This window comes from Dermacentor silvarum, chromosome 9 (genome assembly GCF_013339745.2).
Source record: "Dermacentor silvarum isolate Dsil-2018 chromosome 9, BIME_Dsil_1.4, whole genome shotgun sequence".
Taxonomy (NCBI): domain Eukaryota; kingdom Metazoa; phylum Arthropoda; class Arachnida; order Ixodida; family Ixodidae; genus Dermacentor; species Dermacentor silvarum.
The window spans coordinates 93,801,720-93,819,753 of NC_051162.1; the positions used below are offsets into that span (position 1 = coordinate 93,801,720).

Here is an 18,034-nt window from a genome sequence, read left to right on the forward strand (position 1 = left end):
AACATCACAGATGCAGGTGCTCACTGTGCTAATATCGAAACATGTTTGCCACGATGACATCAGTGCACCACGTCAAGTGAACATCACCCACCGTGTTAGCTTAGCTGGTGAGGTGTCACGCTGCTGGCTCGAGGATGCGGGTTTGAGTCCCGGGCACGGCGGCCGCATTTCGATCGAGGCAAAATGCAGGAACACCCGTGTACTTAGATTTAGGTGCACGTTAAAGAACCACAGATGGTCAAAATGAATCCAGAGTTCCCTACTGCATCATGCCTCCCAATGATATCGTGGTTTTGAGACGGAGACCCCCAGCAATTATTATTAGCACATCAACATCATAGGAGTCCCTACAAACCTAACGAGCTGGCTCACTCCAACGCGCGAGGTGTCGCTTTCCACAGTGGTGGAGAACAGAGATCAACCGACCACATATAACGAAATTACGCAGCACTTTTATTTCGGCAGGAGAGACTTCCCCCTTTCCCACAAGAAGTTAAATAGAGCGCAAGCATTGACCGTCAGATTACTACAAACAGGCTCGTATCCCAGCCCGGCTCTATTACACAAGCTTTATCTCAACACTTATGCCAGTAGTTCTTGCAGGCACTGCACTGACTTCGCTAGCCTAGACCATATGCTCTGGCATTGCCCCTCGTTGCGAGGCATGGAACAAATCAATCAGAACAAGTGGCTCTCCACTATCAAGAGCCCTAATGCCGGGGCGCAACTATGGGCTGTCTAGAGGGCCCACGATGCGGCGGTCGGGCATGGCCTGACTGTCCCAACGTGGGAGCAGCCCGCTGCGTGCCGAGTCGCGTACCTCAGGACTTTCATTAAAGTTTTGCCATCCACCCTCCATGAACATAGTTTACTTTTCACAGTAACCGGCTTTCACAGGATTACCACTGTTATCAATTTGTCGTTTACCTTTTGCTCTTTGTGCGCCGTCGCAGCTTTTACCATTTCGAGCGAGTTACGTTCGGGACGTTGCTCGTCACCGAAAATGACTGCGCACTTCTTACACTGGTGTGCCGTTTCATGCAGTTATCTTGTAAAGCTTCGCTTACACCGATTCAGACAGTGAGTGACACCTGCCGTCTGTCACTTAATTTTAACACATGTTCTTGGCGTGCTAGAGACCTAAAATGGCGGCCAGGTTGATATAAATGAACACAATATAGAGCATGTACCTGGTAATCCAGGCCAAGCTAACTGAAAAAAAAAACAACAAAAAAACGAGAAAACAAAATAGGACGATGAGACAAATAACGCGAGGTATCATAGTGCGAAAGATTGGTTTTGGCTCATGAAAAAAGAAGCCGTGGGAGCGTCGCCGTCGCAGACCGCTGGACAGCTGAACCTTTTCTACCCTTTAGGCGAGGTCACTTGAGAGGTTGATGATGCTGAACAGTATTTTGTGTTCACGACAGCTAAACGCAGAGTTCGTAGTTAATTTACTGCAAATAACTAAAAATAATCACTTAGTACTATCTGTTATAAAATAAAAGCACTGTGATTTCGCCCTCTGCAGCAATTCGCTAGAACTTGAGAGCTTCCGGGGCCAACCAAAAAGTGTTATGTGTGCAAGCATAATGTCGCTATTGTTGAGGTCAAGGGTCAACCACGACAGCGGCACGGACATTTTGTTGCGATGGGTTGTGCGAAAAAGGTTTGCCGCAGTCGAATGTGAAAATGTTTACACATATAAAACTGCAAATAAAAATGGCTATATTTGGCTACGAAATTTCTTGCTGTTTTTTGTGTTTGGCTAGATTTGGGCTACAACTTCTCTAGCTTTGGGCTACGCCGCCTCGTCCGACCTGGCAACACTGACGCCGCCTCGTCTGACCTGGCAACACTGGTAGCACACAGCGTTGAAGACCCCAGTTGATGATAGCACCTGCTACTTTGATGGCACACACTGTCGGCATTTGTTTCTCTTGTTCCAACACCCCCCCTATTTTTTTTTTTTTAGATCAAAGCCTCTTTTCAGAACCACCTCAATGATGCATTGGCTGAGTTGCGGAGGTCTGATACTCTGTTCTTGACCCTCTTAATCCGAGAGATACCTATAAAATGGTGTGTTTTCTGCATGCATTCGTTTTTTCGGATTGCCCAGTTTTTCGTACTTTCTCACCGTTTCCCAGAGAGCCCGAAAAATCGGACATTGACTGTATTTGCACACCCCTTTGTTATGGGTCAGGGCCTCAAGTTGAGTGATGTCCAGCTGCCCTTCTGCACTGGGTGGCATCTGGTGGCCCATCACCCGGTGCTTGTCACCGGACTGCATTTGGCAATGAGGCAGCCACTGAGCTTGGGCTGCTCACCACGGTTCGTAGTCCTTACTGGAAACAGGAAGAGCTAACTGCTCTTTGTGTAAGTCCTTGCGCCTGCTTGTTCCGTAAATGGGAGTGGTTACATACAGGTGAGGTAGAAGCTGTGAGCGCAGCCTGCCCTCACGAGTTCCTCGGTAGTAATATGCACGACACTAATGGTTCAGTAAGCCCCAGGGAGGCTCGATGCAATCCGACTCCGGCCCATAACACATGCAATGTCAAAGGGAAAGTGGAAATACAGGGCGCATCACTGCGGCATTCACACAGTGACGGCTTCCTCAGATTAGTGTAAATGGATCTCGAAGTCCATGATTTTGCTGTGTTGTGTGTTGTTAAATGCAGTCAAAAACGGCGAGTGATGTCGGGACTGCAACACCACCAGAGGTTTAAAAATAAACAGCCCTAATAGCAATAGCAAGGTCTAGAGTTGTGCTTGAACTCCTCGGACAGTGCAGCAACTACAAGTGGGTGCGACATGTTGGCGCCACGCAGCACGGAACTGCTGGGCAGAGGGAACAACACCCTGGCAACTTCCAGGCGTCTCAGAATGCTGGCATAACGAGAAGTGCCGTCAGTGGTATTGCGAACGTCGCACCTTGATGGTGCATGAGATGAGACTGATGGGGGAACCATCAGCATTACTCAGCTCCCAGTGAAGTATTAGATCTGTAAAGAGCACTGGTGCCGGTCCAAATGTCCAAAAACGCCACAATTCTGGCACTGAAACAGGGAGCCATCATACTGCCACCATAGTGCCTAGAATGTACTACTAGCGTGCTGAGCAAAGGTGCCACGGTGGCACCGAGAATATTGCCTGCCACTGGCGGTGGCACAGTCCCGTACTGCAGCGGACCAAGGCGGTCTTGTCAGTATGGACTTCGGAACGTGCCCTTGCACAAAGCGTGGCTTCTGTTCTCGTTTTTTCACATAATTGCATGATTATTCAATAAAATAATAATAATAATGTACGTTTTATTGCCGCGATACCGTGGGCAGCCTCCAGACGGCGTTGCTCATGGGGACCATGCCAACCGTGCAGTCTCCAGGCATCATCAGCGGTGCCACCGTCCCCCGTTGGAGACGCCCAATGGTCGGCACACTAGTCAATATATTCTAGGCACTACACTATGACCGTCTCACTCTGTGCCATAATTTTTAAAAATCAGAGGAGCCAAACTTCCACTTCGTTTCTGCCAACTGCGGTCACAAAAAATAAGTTTGTGGGAAGGCTGGTACCATCTAGCAGTGAAGCATTCACACCGAAATGACAATATGACTGCCACTCATCCGTGGCACTCGGTAGATCAAAGGAAATCCCTGGACAGGTGAAACTTGCCACTGGCATATACAGACGATGCTTGTTATAACGGACGGTGAACAGAGAAAAAAGGTCCGTTACATCCAAAGTCCGTTCTACACAAAATTAGGGCTACAATATGCAGTAAGCCAGCAGAACTTTGCATACACCGCTGTCTAATTTGAAAGAGCGATCAAAACATCGAAATTAAAATAAATAAACAAATAACAGATAAACCGGTTTAGGCAGTAATCGTACAGCCACACGGCATTGCGCCTTGCTGTCTGCCATTTTACAAACGCTGGTCACAGACAAATGGCAATTTTTCCAAGGTAGAGCATATACATACGCCTGCACAACAGCAAGATTACCAGCTGACACAATTGCGGGGAGCCGGCTGGCCAGCGCCCCGCTATGCCGACCGCTATGCCGCCCAACCTGAGCACATCACCACCACCAGTGAAACACACAGCTACTGCTGTTTTTCATACAAAACAGTGGTTGGTAGAATAAACTGCCTAATTTTATTTTTCGCGACAAGCGATGACCACTGTTAAAGCTGCAGCATGAATGAACAAGAGCTGCAGTACGAGGCAACTTCAACTCGGAGCCCCCGTATGGCTGCCACTGCATCGCATGCGATACTGCTCGGCTGCATCACGGTCTATCGTACTCTGGAGGCCATGAATAGCCGCTTTTATCTTTTTTTTTTCTGCGAATGGTTACGATGAGAAATTAAGCACTATCAAAATGACGCATTCCACAATTGTTGGTGGTCATTTTTGAAGCGCCGCATGCCACGGTTTAGGTCTAGCGGTAATCCTGGGCACTTGCTCCTAACTGAGTCAACAGCAGTCGGCTGCAGCGAGATGCTTGCGTCGACGACCCAAAATTTCCGTTAGAGCGGCTTGGCACGCCGTGAAAGCTTGCCACTAGTGTAACCGTTCCTTAAGAAAAAGTGTTTTCGCACATTCTGTGAGTGCCCGGATATAGTTGCATGCAGGGCACTTCCGCATGCATACATTGCCACGGCAAAGTACATTGCACTTACGCCATCTATACAAATTTGCCCACAAAATTTGACCATTGTACGCGACAGTTCATTATAGCCGGGTGCATCAAAAGCGAAATTAGTTGCATTAATATAGGCAGACCAAACAAAGTAAGAAACGTGGTGTGTTATACCCGAAAGTACTATGTTGTATACAGTAGAAACCACTTATAACGTAACCGCTTATAGTGCAGGACCAGAAATAGCGCGGTCTTTTCAGACTCCCGTTAATTTTCCCATAGCGCTCTATGTATACACATATAGTGCAGTTGCGGGAAACGAAATACCGGTTACAGTGCGGCTGGCTGCCTGGGAGTACGGAAGTCAGCGGAGACGGCGAACTCTCCCCTCAAAAGGGCGCCCCAAGGAGTGCTCGAGGAAGAAAGAGACCCGAAGTGGAGGAGAAGGGCACGTGGTGCGAACAAACAGCCAGTGAGGCTGAAACCAGAATCTTGAGTGCCAGTCGTGAGATATCACGGCGCGCCTAGCGAGCGAGGGCCACGAAACTGCCAACGCCGGCCAAAGCTCGCTTCACGATAACGGCAGTTAATGAAACTTCAGGGAGCGGGCGGCGCCGGCACGGCATGGCGAAGGGCGCACGCGGAGACCGTGGAATGTGAGGGAGGAGGGCGGCAGGGAAGCGGATTTCGCCTCGGCAACTCCGCCGCTTTGGTGGCTCCCCTCGACCTCCCCTCGTAACTCCCTCACTTCCGACTGTCACCGTGCGCGCCCGCTGCCGTGCAGGTGCCGCCGCTCCAGCCGTCCCAGCGCCAGCTCCCCAAAGTTTCGTTTTCTGCCGTTATCGGGAAGCGGGCATTTGCTGGCGTGGGCAGTTTCGTTGGCCGGCCTGGGACAGCGCCGCTGCTTCCCTCTGCGCCGTAGCTGCAGCGTGCAAGGTCAACACGTGACTAGAAAGTAGAGGAAGCATAAAGGAGAAAGAAGGGTTCACTGCCATTTTCTACGCGTGGCTACGGTAGCGTGGCTGGGACGTCGGCACGTACACGCATCTTCCGGCACAACGCAGAATCGGCGACATTGCCATTTGAGAGAGGGTGAAATTTCCGCCGCATTTTTTTTCTTTCTTTTTTTTTGTTTTGTTCGTGCGTGACATTGAGGGTTCTCTCCTAAGCTTTTACTCTATGGCGGTGCCGAAGCAATGCCGGTCGGAGGCGCCGCCGCATGAATTATTTTGAATTAATGAGATTCCACTGTAAATTGAATGCAAACGTTCTAGCCGCATTCCTCGACTGTCGCATACGCGTGGCGGCTCGGTGCACATGTTTTGCATATGTGCGGGCCTTGAAAATTGTTGCTTTGCTTATAGCGCGGATATTCGCGACTTCGGCGACTTACTTTATAAGTGGTCTACACTGTATATGGATCCATGGCAACGGGCGTAGAATATTGGAGAAAATGCCTGGATGAGTGAGACTTGTCTTCGGCACAGAAAGGGTTAAAAAGTCAGAGAATCCAAGAAAAACTACTCCACTAGCTGACGGCTAACGGCATGCGCTTTAGATGTACGGAGTGTTATTCTCATTTTGCTCTTATCTCCACCCTTACCTCAGTACCCCGTACTAAGGTGCAACACTATATCTTTTATTTTGTTCCAATTTTTTTAACCACTAGCAATCTGCCTGTGCAATAAGGCTACGTTCAGCTTACATATATATATACATTTTTTAAAAGACACTAAGGGCTCTCCACATTACCGTATTTATTCGATTATAAGGCGCGGGTGCAGTTCGGGGACCCAAGAAAAAAACTTACGTATGCACACTAATATAAGGAGACATAGAGTAGCCGACAGATTATTCAGATTCAGCAGGGACTGTCTGAAATGCTGAATCACTAACACAGCCAGAACACAAAATGGCGACCGTGAAATGGGGGGGGAAGGGAGCTTTACCATGCGGAGTACGAGTTATCTGCAAATTTTGCCTTTGTGTGTGGCTTTACAACATAGCGCGTGCGCTGCCGTAAAGCCACACTGTAAAGAGAAATGCAAAATGCCGTAAAGCCACACCTAAAGGCAGAATTCGCGTATAAGGCGGGGGGTGAATTTGAGGCTAAGGATTTTGGGAAAAAAAAACTCTCCTTATATTCGAATAAATGCTGTAAACGTTAACTTGCAATAATAACTGGTTAAGGTCTCTGTTGCACATAGTGCCTCTGATATTTTTGCTGTTGTTAAATCACTGTTTCAGGAGTTCATGAACTTGTGCTGGCAAGGCTCTGATACTATGTACTTTGGTGAACCTCTGTGTGCTGTGGCATGGTATTGTGGTGCCGCCTAGCGAGCATTAGAAGAAGGAAGGCATTTTCTGCCCCCCTTTTACTTTTTTTGCATGTCTCTTTTGCCACACTCACTCAGTGATGTGTAATTCTAAGACTGCACTTCCAAAAATGCATGGTAAGGCACTAACCCCCCGCGATACGGTACAGTCACCGACCGATAATTCAGACAGCTTGCCAGAAATGTTGGAAACTTTACAACGCACCACTAGAAATTTCAGACTCTCGCTCTGTCTGTGCCAAAGCGACCAAGAGTTGACCAAGTCGATCAGAAAAAGCGATATTTTAGTTTTGAAACGTCGCTGGCACCTCTGCGAAACCAAAAGTTGTGAAATTACAGTCGCTTAGTCAATCCAGTCTCAGCCAACTCTGCACAAACCACAGTGCAAGCCAAGACACACTGCTAAGCTTTAAAGGACTGCATCTACTGCACTTGCAGTTTGTTGTGCGATTTCCGCATGTTCAGATTTGTTCCTTTACGTGCTAAATTGCTACATGATCTTGAGCGACTGGTATTACAGATTTTGGTAGGTCATCAGACAGCTTCAAACGGCGCCAACTCTACCCTCGATATATCCATTAAAGAGGGTGGAGGGAACTGCCAGACAATGACAGTTATGAAAAAAACTGCGATCACACGGCTATCAGGGTGTGGTCAGCCTCTGTTTAATATGTGTAACACTATGTAGTTTGTTCCACAATAACTACCCCAGGCAGTTATTGCTTGTATGTCCGAGACTTACTTTCGCATTTTTTTATGGACCAATAGTGTACATACATCCCTACCCCACAGACATGTATTGTATTATTATTATTATATTCATGCTGTTCTTCCTCACTTTTAACCTTGTACATTTTGTTGTCCCCCTCTGCTGTAATGCCTTAAAGGCGCTGCAGATATTGTGAATAAATAAATAAAATAAAAGTTTCAGAGGGACGAAGATTTGATGCCTTTCGAGACCACAATTCTGTCTGTCTGTAGCTACAACCAGGACATTGGTCGAAATACTGACAGGTTTCAGCTAAGTGTATGTAGCACATAGCAACACACTGACCAGCTTTTCTGGTCAGCTTCTAAATACAGGCTTATTTTCTGGCGAATTTGATGTTTCAGACACTGTTTAATCAGATCTTTTAGGCAGTGCCCGCCAAATCCCAACTATCGGTTGGCGACTTTATTCACCCCTGTACTGCATACATTATTTAGCGCAATATTCAAAGGGGCTTTCTTTTGTTCGAACTCTGCTTTATTTTAATAGACTTCCGGTCCTCTTGAAATTCGAATTAACAAGGTTCTTCTGTAAAACGCCAGCTGAGTCGGACACATACTAAAGTCTCTATTCATCCTTTTTTCTTGTGGAAGTGTGTGCCCACATTGACACCTCAAATTTTGGGGGCCAGACACCAAAACCTCTGTAGGAAACACTCAAAACAGCTGACTGCTGTGAAATGTTTGCAAAGTTGCTGCTATCTCGTTATTGCAATGCCCATACAAATGGCTAATAAGTAGCACAACATTTGTAGAAAGTACTCACAATAGGTTAAGTTGCATTTGCCGTCGGATTAGTGCATTCTTTTCGTTGACCAGGGCAAACCATTTCTGCATGCAGCGGTCTTCTTCCTCCTGGTCGCCTGCACAAAAAGATAGGAAACAATGAGTGTTTTTGAACAAGCACCAGGCTCGGACTTTTCGAGCAGTTATACTTGGTATGTCAATTCACATTATAATAATAACACAGAAGAGCATAATGGAGGCTTATTAATAAGAATTACCAGCATAAGATTTGAACCTGATGTCGGATCTTAATAAGTAATACATAATTTTTTTTTATTTTGAGACTACGAAATGCACATGTTACTTATTCAAATACACGAAGTTGGTTTTAATCAACCTGCCTAAGCTAGATGTTGTCTCAAAAGGCTGAACGCAACTAGAAGCCATTGTTACCAGGCCGAAAAAAAAAATCATGCAGATTTCATGCACTGTAGGAATTGGTGTAGCATTGGGCGATGAAGTTAGGAAATTTACAGGCGCAAGTTCGAATCAGCTAGCGCAAGACAGGGGTAATTGGAGATTGCAGGGAGAGGCCTTTGTCCTGCAGTGGCCATAAATATGGGCTGATGATGATGATGTTAAGAGACACGGAGCAGTCTTTCCTCGCATTTCATGCAGCAGATTTTGGCGACAAATACATTCCATAACCATCCTTGGATACGTCAGTGGATATTAGAGACACTCGCTGAGAGATATGATACAGCACTATTACGGACCAATGTATCTTAACTTCTGGCCACCACAAAGAACGCTTCACTAAGACATGGCCTTCCAACCACAGCCAGTTATGTCCAACTGAAACTGTAGAATTGGCGTTTAGAAACAATGGTTGCAAATGAATGATGGAACGGCTGCACGGGCTTTTTCTCTAGGTGTAGAACGTCTATTCGTTGTCAGCTAGCAGAGTGCTGGCTACAACGGTGAAATTTATCAAACACGAAGCCTAGCACCTAGCAGCAGCCACACCAAACCACTGGGAGGTAGGCAAAGGAAGCATCGCTTTAAAAGCAACACTTCATGTGACGATCTGGGATACATACCGGGTGCGCAAGGTATTTGAGAAGACAATTTTGGCTTCAGGCAGAGAATGTCTCCAGCAAAAATAGACATATTTTCAGCTAACTTTGGGAATTACATCTCTTATGGTTTATTTCGACAATTACTCAATGAATCTGCCATCTGCAGTAATAACCGATTCAATTCAGCTTCGGAAACGGCTGCATGCACGGATCAGGTGGTCCTTAGAGATGCTGGCCATTGAGTCAGCAATAGTAGCCTTCAGCGAGTCTTTTTGTAACATGTGGCTGTTTGTTGGCCTCTCTCTCAACGACGCCCCAGACATAGTAGTCGAGCGGATTTAAATCTGGAGAACTAGGAGGCCACAAGTTGGGAGTGACGTGGTCGTAGAAGTTGTCAGCCAGCCACTCCTGGGTGACGCAGGCGGTGTGGGCGGGAGCCGAATCTTGCTGAAAGACATAAGGTCTTCCTTTCGAAACAGTCTCTATCCAGGGCTTTACAACGGTGGCAAGTACCTCCACGTACGCGGAAGCATTAACGAGGAGTCCTTCTGCCAATAAGTGTGGCGGCATGACGTCACCCTCATTGCTGACGACGGCTAACACCATCACAGACGATGAAAATTTTGTGAGCATCACTGTAGGCACCTCATCAGCGCTTTCGCAAAGCCACCTGTCGTTACAGCAGTTAACTTTTTGGTCTTGGTCAAAGTTCTTTTCATCTGAAAAAAAAAACAAAAAAAACACAGCATTCCAGGCTCCTCAGGTCTCTTCAGCTTGCGTAGCAAGCGCTTGGACCGGAGCAGACGATTCTCCCAAGTTTTATCGGACATGAATTGCCCCCTCCTCCTGACATAGGAATGGTACCTCAAGTCCTCGAGCACATCGAGCCTGACAGTCGACTCTGCAACTTGGAGCTCCTTTGCAATGGCCCGCATTGACTTCCCTGGGTTGTCACTCACGATGAACTGCAGCTGCCGGAGAAAATCAGGAGTTCTGACAATGTCTGACCACTGACTGCTTTTTTCCTTTTCACCACAGATGCCACATCACCGCCAGAACACATCAGTTCTGTCCGCACCTCGTAAACGAAAGACTTCGATACGTTCAGAAAGGTGGCAATTTCCAAGTCGCTGTAGTGTGCGACCAGGACTATGCGGACTGCATGGCATTTAATTTCCTGCGTCAACCGCAGCTTGTAAACGAAAGACTTCGATACGTTCAAAAAGGTGGCAATTTCCAAGTCGCTGTAATGTGCGACCAGGACTGTGAGGACTGCATGGCGTTTTATTTCCTGCGTCAACCTGTACGCTTCCATCTTTGAACAAACTGCACAGTATGAATGATAAGGGGTCAACGAACAAGTCAACGAACAAGGTGCACGCCTAGATAGATACGATGAGCCTGCTGGTGTCTATGGTGATAAGGAATAGTGTTCTCAAATACCTCGCACACCCGGTATATATACTATAACAATGCTTAAACCCTGTGTGGAGAAGTCCTGGTTTCGGGCCACACTTGCGGTTTCGGTTTCAGGCCACAGTTGCACCAGTCTTCCACTTCTTCCTCTTATGTTGCTGCTACTTTCCAGAAGGATGAGATCACTCACAGACGAAATGACAAGTTTCCACAACCCCCACCAGGTGTCCCTCCCACAGCTATTGCTGCAAATTCAAGTCCCACCTGAATCTAAGCCCCTAAGTGTTTTCGCATTCAGCGCCCCACAGAAAATGTAGCCACAATGACCGGGAATTGAACCACAACCACATCCTCAGCTCTGCAGTAGATTGCCATGACCACTGAGTCGGCTGGCAATAGCAGCTGGTAAAGAGGTAATGGCTGAGGACGAGGCCAGCTCAGAATTAAGAGTTATGCATTGAGCTGTCCGTGATTGCACTGTGCCAATAATAAATGCAATAATGCAGGACATCATGGAGACTGCCACTCACCGCTCTTCATCACCTGCCGCAGGTACGGCTCGAACCGCTCTGCCTGGGCGTCGACCCGTTGCCGTTCGCGCTCCAGCGCCTCCAGCTCCAGCTCTACATAGGTTTGCCGCCGCCGTGAGCCACTGGACAGCTGCATCATAGAATGAGCATAAATAAGAGAGCCAGGTGACGAATCATGTTACATTTCACATTAACTTGCTTGCAAATTTCACAATGCATATGTACAGAAACTGTTTCGACCTATAGCCTATGGCTAGTGTATTAGTATGTCTGGCACAAAAGTACAATTGAAGGTGTGATAAATCAGTCAATGTTCAGACAAAAAAAAAAAGCTGATGAATATAACGCAAAGACCATCACTAGTTCACCAACAGAATTTTCCTTCTTAGCAGGACATAATTTTTCCAGCTAATAAAATGCGGTTCCGAAAGTGCAATACACCAGTCTAAACTAATGCATTGTTTCTGAGTCCCCAAGAGGAGACCACGTAACCCACATTTAGCAGTGTTTGCACAAATCATTGTCACTTTTCTGAGCTCTTTGCCAGGGTTGCCATGCACTGAATTTGGCTGCATTTTAAGTGTGCCGCAGTTGGCAAAAAAAAAAAAACATCTTTGAATCTTTTAAACATCAGCCTCTGTACTATATATTCCCAATCTCACTACACTCGTACAAAAACATTCGTCCTTCCTGAAGCATTCTGCCACACAATGCCAGTCCTAGCACAATGCCTGCTGCGCAATGCCTGCTGCACAATGCCATGAACACTCACCTCACTATCTCGACTCAGCTCCTCAGACCGCTCGGAATCGTCTGAGCCTGCAAAAAGTTGGCATCACTCGCATCAGGCAACTGCAGGTTGAAAATGGAACAGCGTTTGGTTAACAACACAACAAACAGCATCACCCAATTAAACGTAATTGTTAAGCAATTGTTAATAATAACAAAAAAAAAGGAATGAAAGTGTTTTGAAATATTAATTGCACGCACGTCCTTTTTCACATTGTTTCTGATCATTCTATCCTACTTCACAACACGAGGAAACCTGCACAAGTGCAGCATGTGACCTAATCATATTGTTCAAAGGTTAGAACAGAAGCGCAAATGCGAGTTTCTAAATATAGATGATGACGAAGTGGAGCTCCACAGACTTCACATTGTTGGCGCAGCCAAGAGCTGTGTTTTGTGAGGGTTAGCTTCTTGCAAAATTAATAATTTCATTGAAATGAAATAACAATGACAGGTTATCTTATAATTTGTACTAATTACTGTTACGGCACCGAGTTGGTGCAAACTTAATTCTGACATAACTTAATGCATCAATACACAAAAGCTGCGACCTTATACATGCTGTGCCAGTTCTTTTGCCAGTGTAGCTGTGACAACATTAGTGTTGTACACAGCCTTTTGTGCAATGTGTTCTGCTACATGGCAGATTCTGATATAAAGCAGCTATAATAAAAACAAATCGAAAAAGGCAGAATAACTCTCCACTCCTGTCAATATGGAATCATTTGAAGAGAAGTACACAGGCACAGTAAAGTCCACTCTTAAGTAGAACAAGGTTCATATTTCAGCCAATATAATTTCAATATTTCATTAACGTTGCTGGGAGCACATGCTCGATACTTACTGATAAAAAAATATTTCTCCAGGCCCTCCTATCAAAACTGCACTGCAATCGGCTGGAATACTGATTAGATGTTACTCCTAATAAGAGTACACAGTACCTTCAGTGCACAGTGTACTGTACCTTCAGAAAAAATGCCTACAGTTAGCCAATCTGAATAAACAATTTACTTACGATTGGGTTCACGTCTGCAAAAACATTTCAGCAATATACCACCATGCATCGGAGGCATTCGCACAACTGCTGGCTTTGCAAGGATACTGGAACAGCCACAATGCGCTCAAAGATGGCCCCCTATTGATCACCACCCGAACTTTCCCTTTTCGAAATGATCAGAGTACCCTTACCAGTCAGACTTACAGTGGAAAAGCCTTCTGTGTCTACTAGATGATGCTTTGCAGACACTACACACTATGCAGTTTCCTACGGTAAGGGTGAAAAAAATCAGGCAGAGTGCAATATCAGGCAAGTTGTCAAATGGCTGTGCTTAGGGGCAGCATGGTAACGGAACTGGAGGGGAAAATGAAATGTTGACAGTCTCGCACGTCAGCGCACCCAGGATTTTTGTCTGGATAGGGGTGGGGGTTGCAATTTTGTCCAGAATTCATGACAGTTTTTAAGAGGCTCTAAAGAGAATAGCATTATGGTAAGAGAGTACGAATTGTGGAAAGCAGATGTTATGCAATCGGCTTACCATGTCAGTAAATTAACCTCACGATAAAGGTATTGATGTAACAGTGATAATAAAATAGCTACGAGACGCATGTTTGTGACGAATATGTTCAATGCAAAGAGTCGCTTTGCCCCTTGGCTCCCTTATTGCGAAGGCTTCATTACAAGTGCCTCCACAGTACATGTGTAACACAAAATTTGTTAGCTTTTTTTAATAGTTTTAACACATTTCCTCACAGAACTCGCCAACGCTACCACTTCACACTGTAATATTGATGCTATTTGTGGGAAAGTGTGCCTCTCTCTATGAAGCCTGCTGACTTATCAAGAATGGCAGCCGCTGGTAGGAAATAACCTTAGAGATCATCGTTGGAACCGAGGATTCCTGCAAATGTGCTGGCAAGTGCAAGATGTACCCAAATATTTTTTTATTGGGTTGTCTGCTATATAACAGCATTAATTTTTTGCAGGGATCATGTGATCCCTTCACGACGAATGCTGACAGATTTTGACAACTGTAACTGTCTTTAACATGTCTATAACAGGGCAACTGTGATATCCACAGCAGCCACTGCATTAAGGTGCGCATACACTAAAAACTGCTTGGTGATAGACTGTATTGCCATGGTGTGAATGTGGCATGGATAATAGCAACAATGAACACGGAACATATCATAGCAATAATCATCATACGGGTCGCAGGCTCCATTACCGCTCAAGAAAAAAAAAAAAAGGATGGCTGCTGAGGCAAAAACAATCTTCTGATAGTAAATATAGCATGCACGAAGTGAACGTTTGTCTTCCAGTTCCGTGACCACGCTGCTTTCAATACTGCGTTAGGCAGGTGCAGTGGCATGCAATGATAAGGACCACATTCTGGAACAACCACTTTGGCCAATATATCACCTTTAATTAAGCGTGTGCAAGTTGGCCAGACCAGCGGAAGCATTTAATGACACGAGTGAATTTGCGGGAATGCTTGGATCGGCATCAGACTTTCACATTTACTGACCTGCAAAGCTGTTTTGCCACTAGAACTGCTCTGGGAAGGCTATTAGGCTTTCTGGGCTGATGAAACATTGAAACCTTGTTTGAATAAAGTTCATGACTAAAGAAATTTTGGGCCTAAAAGTGCGATTTTGTAATATTGTCACATGAACATTGTTTTTATTTTTACCAGTGAACGCTTTTCTGCAGGTACCACTGTTATCCAGTTATCGCTTGGCGCAAATGTAACAAAGTTAATCTGAAGCGTCTCTCGTCAATAGCAGAATGTAATGAATATATGCTTACAGAATATTGGATATAAGAATGTGACTTCATTAGACCAAGGTTCGACCATACAACCCATCGTTCGCATGCTGGCTGAATCGCCTTAAATGCAGCTCCCACAGCCACTACAGTCAAACCTCGATATAACGAACCACGATTTAACGAAATTTGCGATGTAACAAAACCTCGATATAACGAAATTCTGGTCATGGTCCGGCCACAATATATAGGCGTCTATGGGTTAACCAACTCGTTAGTTCACGTATGCATCGGCTCCTCTATCGATAATTCGAACTGCGCGCCGCTGCGTGGTGGTATTTTATACTGCCGCCGCAAGCTTTCAAGGCTCAACGATAGATGGCGCAAGCGCAGCGGCGTCACTGTCGTCATTGTGCTCGCTCTTCGCATCGTGTGGCGGTTCGTGCCGGACATGTCTGCGTAGTCTCCGTGTCCTTTGTGTGCCGCACATTCAGTCGCTAGGCCTCGTGTACGTCAGAGCTACGAAGTCGTTCGGTGCCGTGTCGCTACGATGTGACGCTGCTCACGGCCTTGCATATGTTGGTGCGTTCCTGGGATCAGGTCACGGCAACAACTGTTGCCAATTGCTTCCGCCACAGTGGCTTTTGTGTGACCAATGAGGGCACAGCTTGCGAGCCCGACGAGCGCGAGGCCGTGGTCATTCCTGCCGGATTGCGGGATGCGCTGGAGGACGTGACCTTCGACGACTACGTCGATGCAGATCGCTGTGCAGCGGTCTGCGGCACAATCACCGACGATGATTTAACGAAATTTGCGATGTAACAAAACCTCGATATAACGAAATTCTCGATATAACGAAGTTTTGCGCTGCAAGTACAACTTCGTTACATCGAGGTTTGACTATAATACCAGCGAACAACTTTTCTTGGCAATGAAGCGAAATCTAGAGGGACAGAACTTCTCACATGTACGCCGAAGCAAAGTATTCTGTGCGAGTTTGGCGCAGTTTCGGTTTCTCCATTCCTGCGTACCTCCTTACTTTCCCAAATATCGGCAGCTAATCAATGTTCATAGACATCCCATATGCAATGCCATCGGGTTCTGAATTTTTAAAGAACCGAAGAGAAATTGTGTGCCTCATTTAGGTGCAACATGTAATTGTTTTACAGAGATGTTTGCGGTTATGTTGCTTATGGCACAGTTTTATACTTCTTCAACAGTGAAGCTGTTAAGGGAAATTCAGTTCTGTAGCCTTCGCCTCATACTGTAGAAAGAGTGTCTGCGAGTATAACGCCAGAATTTCTCCCAGTAGGAGACCCTAGGCTGCTAAGAGCGATTGTTCCAGAATACGGCCCAGGGTTTTCCAGACACATGCAGAGGCCAACGTGTGCACACAAACACAGCAGGCAGGACTGTCTCTACTCACCACCTATGCGCCTCTTCTGGAACTGGTGAAACCTGGCAGGCCGCAAGGAGCTACCTAGAGAACCACACCACCACTTTCAGCATGCACGCCACCCCCTTCACCAATGTCCCACATCCGTCACCAATCCCTCCCCAACCGTCTGTTCCAGTGCAATGTGCAGCAAGCAGGCATGCGTCTCATGCTGGTGTTACAAAAACGTTAAAGGGATACTAAAGATAAAATATATTCATCAAGTTGAAAAGAGTGTAGAAAGACACAGACAACTCAGCAGATGACACAAGTATTATTCATCTCATAACACCATCAACAACACTAGTAGTTGTGCTGTTTGCACTGCGGACGTCTCTAATGCTGGTTGCCTTGCAGTGGCGTCAGTGCTTTTACTGTGTGCTGACTTGCACAGTCTGCACAGCTGAAAATAAAAGTGCTGGTCGTCTCAGCCACACCACCCATGCTTGAGCCATCTGCTCGCTCTATTTATGCCATCTGCTTAGCAGATGACACAAGTGCTGGTCGTTTAGTGATGACACAAGCAAAAACACCACCAGCAGAAACACCAGTGCTTGTACCATCTGCTCTTTCAACTTGTGCCATCTGCTCAGCAGATGACACAAGCACTGGGCGGCTTGAGAAGATACCAGCAACAGCACCAGTGCGTGTGCCATCAGCTCTCTCTATTTATGCTGTCTGCCTAGCAGATCACACAAGAGCTGGTCGTCTTGTGACGGCACTAGCAACTACCCCAGTACTTGTGCCATATGCTCTTTCTACTTGTGCTGTCTGCTAACTCATCCGTGTCTTTTGGGCTGCTTTCAAGTTTCAAACTCTCTAGGGGTGTTAAAGATAAGTATGGAGGCTCATCCACTAGGCCAAGCCAACATCTGACTTAACAAGTATCAAACCAAGGTAAAGTGACAGGTTAGTTTTTCAGGGTGTCTACAGTGTCACTTTTATTGAGAACTAGAGCTTCTAACAGTTATATTTAGAAGGAAAAGTGGTGCTGGGGGTGCTGAATGCATGGGGATGCCTGAAAGTGGGCAACTTCAGATTGCCGCCTTACTTATGGAGATCCTGGACACCTTGCTGATGGCTGGTGTTTTTTTCGATCACAATTGTTTAGTCTGTGCTCCTTTGCGCTCAAATTTTGCACAGAGGCAGCATTTCGAAGTGAGTGTAGTTTTAACACTCGTTCGCAGGCTCACTTACCCAATTTCACTTATAAATTCCAATATGGGAGCCATCTGTGGCAACTCAAAATATGTTGATTATATTGCTAGTAAACAGTTGTGACATGTGTCACGAATACGGTGAACACCGTGTCTTTGCCATGACAAATGGCACCAGTGTTCCGCCGTAGCATGACTGAAATTTTTAGTGGTGCCACCACGGATGACACCAATCACCACTTCCATCAAATACCCGGTACCACCACAATTTTTCTGGTATGCATTATTTCTGATACTGCATCACCACTCCATCAACACCTTTAAACATTTTCACGAAAATAACCTATTTTGTAAGCTTTATGAAACATTTGGGAGGGTTGGCAGATATGT

General features: G+C 46.1%; 1 protein-coding gene across 1 annotated transcript in view; it reads right to left on the reverse strand.

Annotated features, from left to right (window-relative positions):
* LOC119463355 (EH domain-binding protein 1-like) overlaps positions 1–18,034 on the reverse strand; it is a 75,917-nt gene that overhangs the window by 18,059 nt on the left and 39,824 nt on the right. Inside the window, exons 13-16 of the mRNA XM_049656054.1 lie at positions 16,479–16,532; positions 12,272–12,318; positions 11,500–11,629; positions 8,515–8,611 (exon numbers count right to left, since the gene is read on the reverse strand). Of these exons, the coding sequence (XP_049512011.1) occupies positions 8,515–8,611; positions 11,500–11,629; positions 12,272–12,318; positions 16,479–16,532 (328 nt within the window). The remainder of the gene's footprint in view (positions 1–8,514; positions 8,612–11,499; positions 11,630–12,271; positions 12,319–16,478; positions 16,533–18,034) is intronic.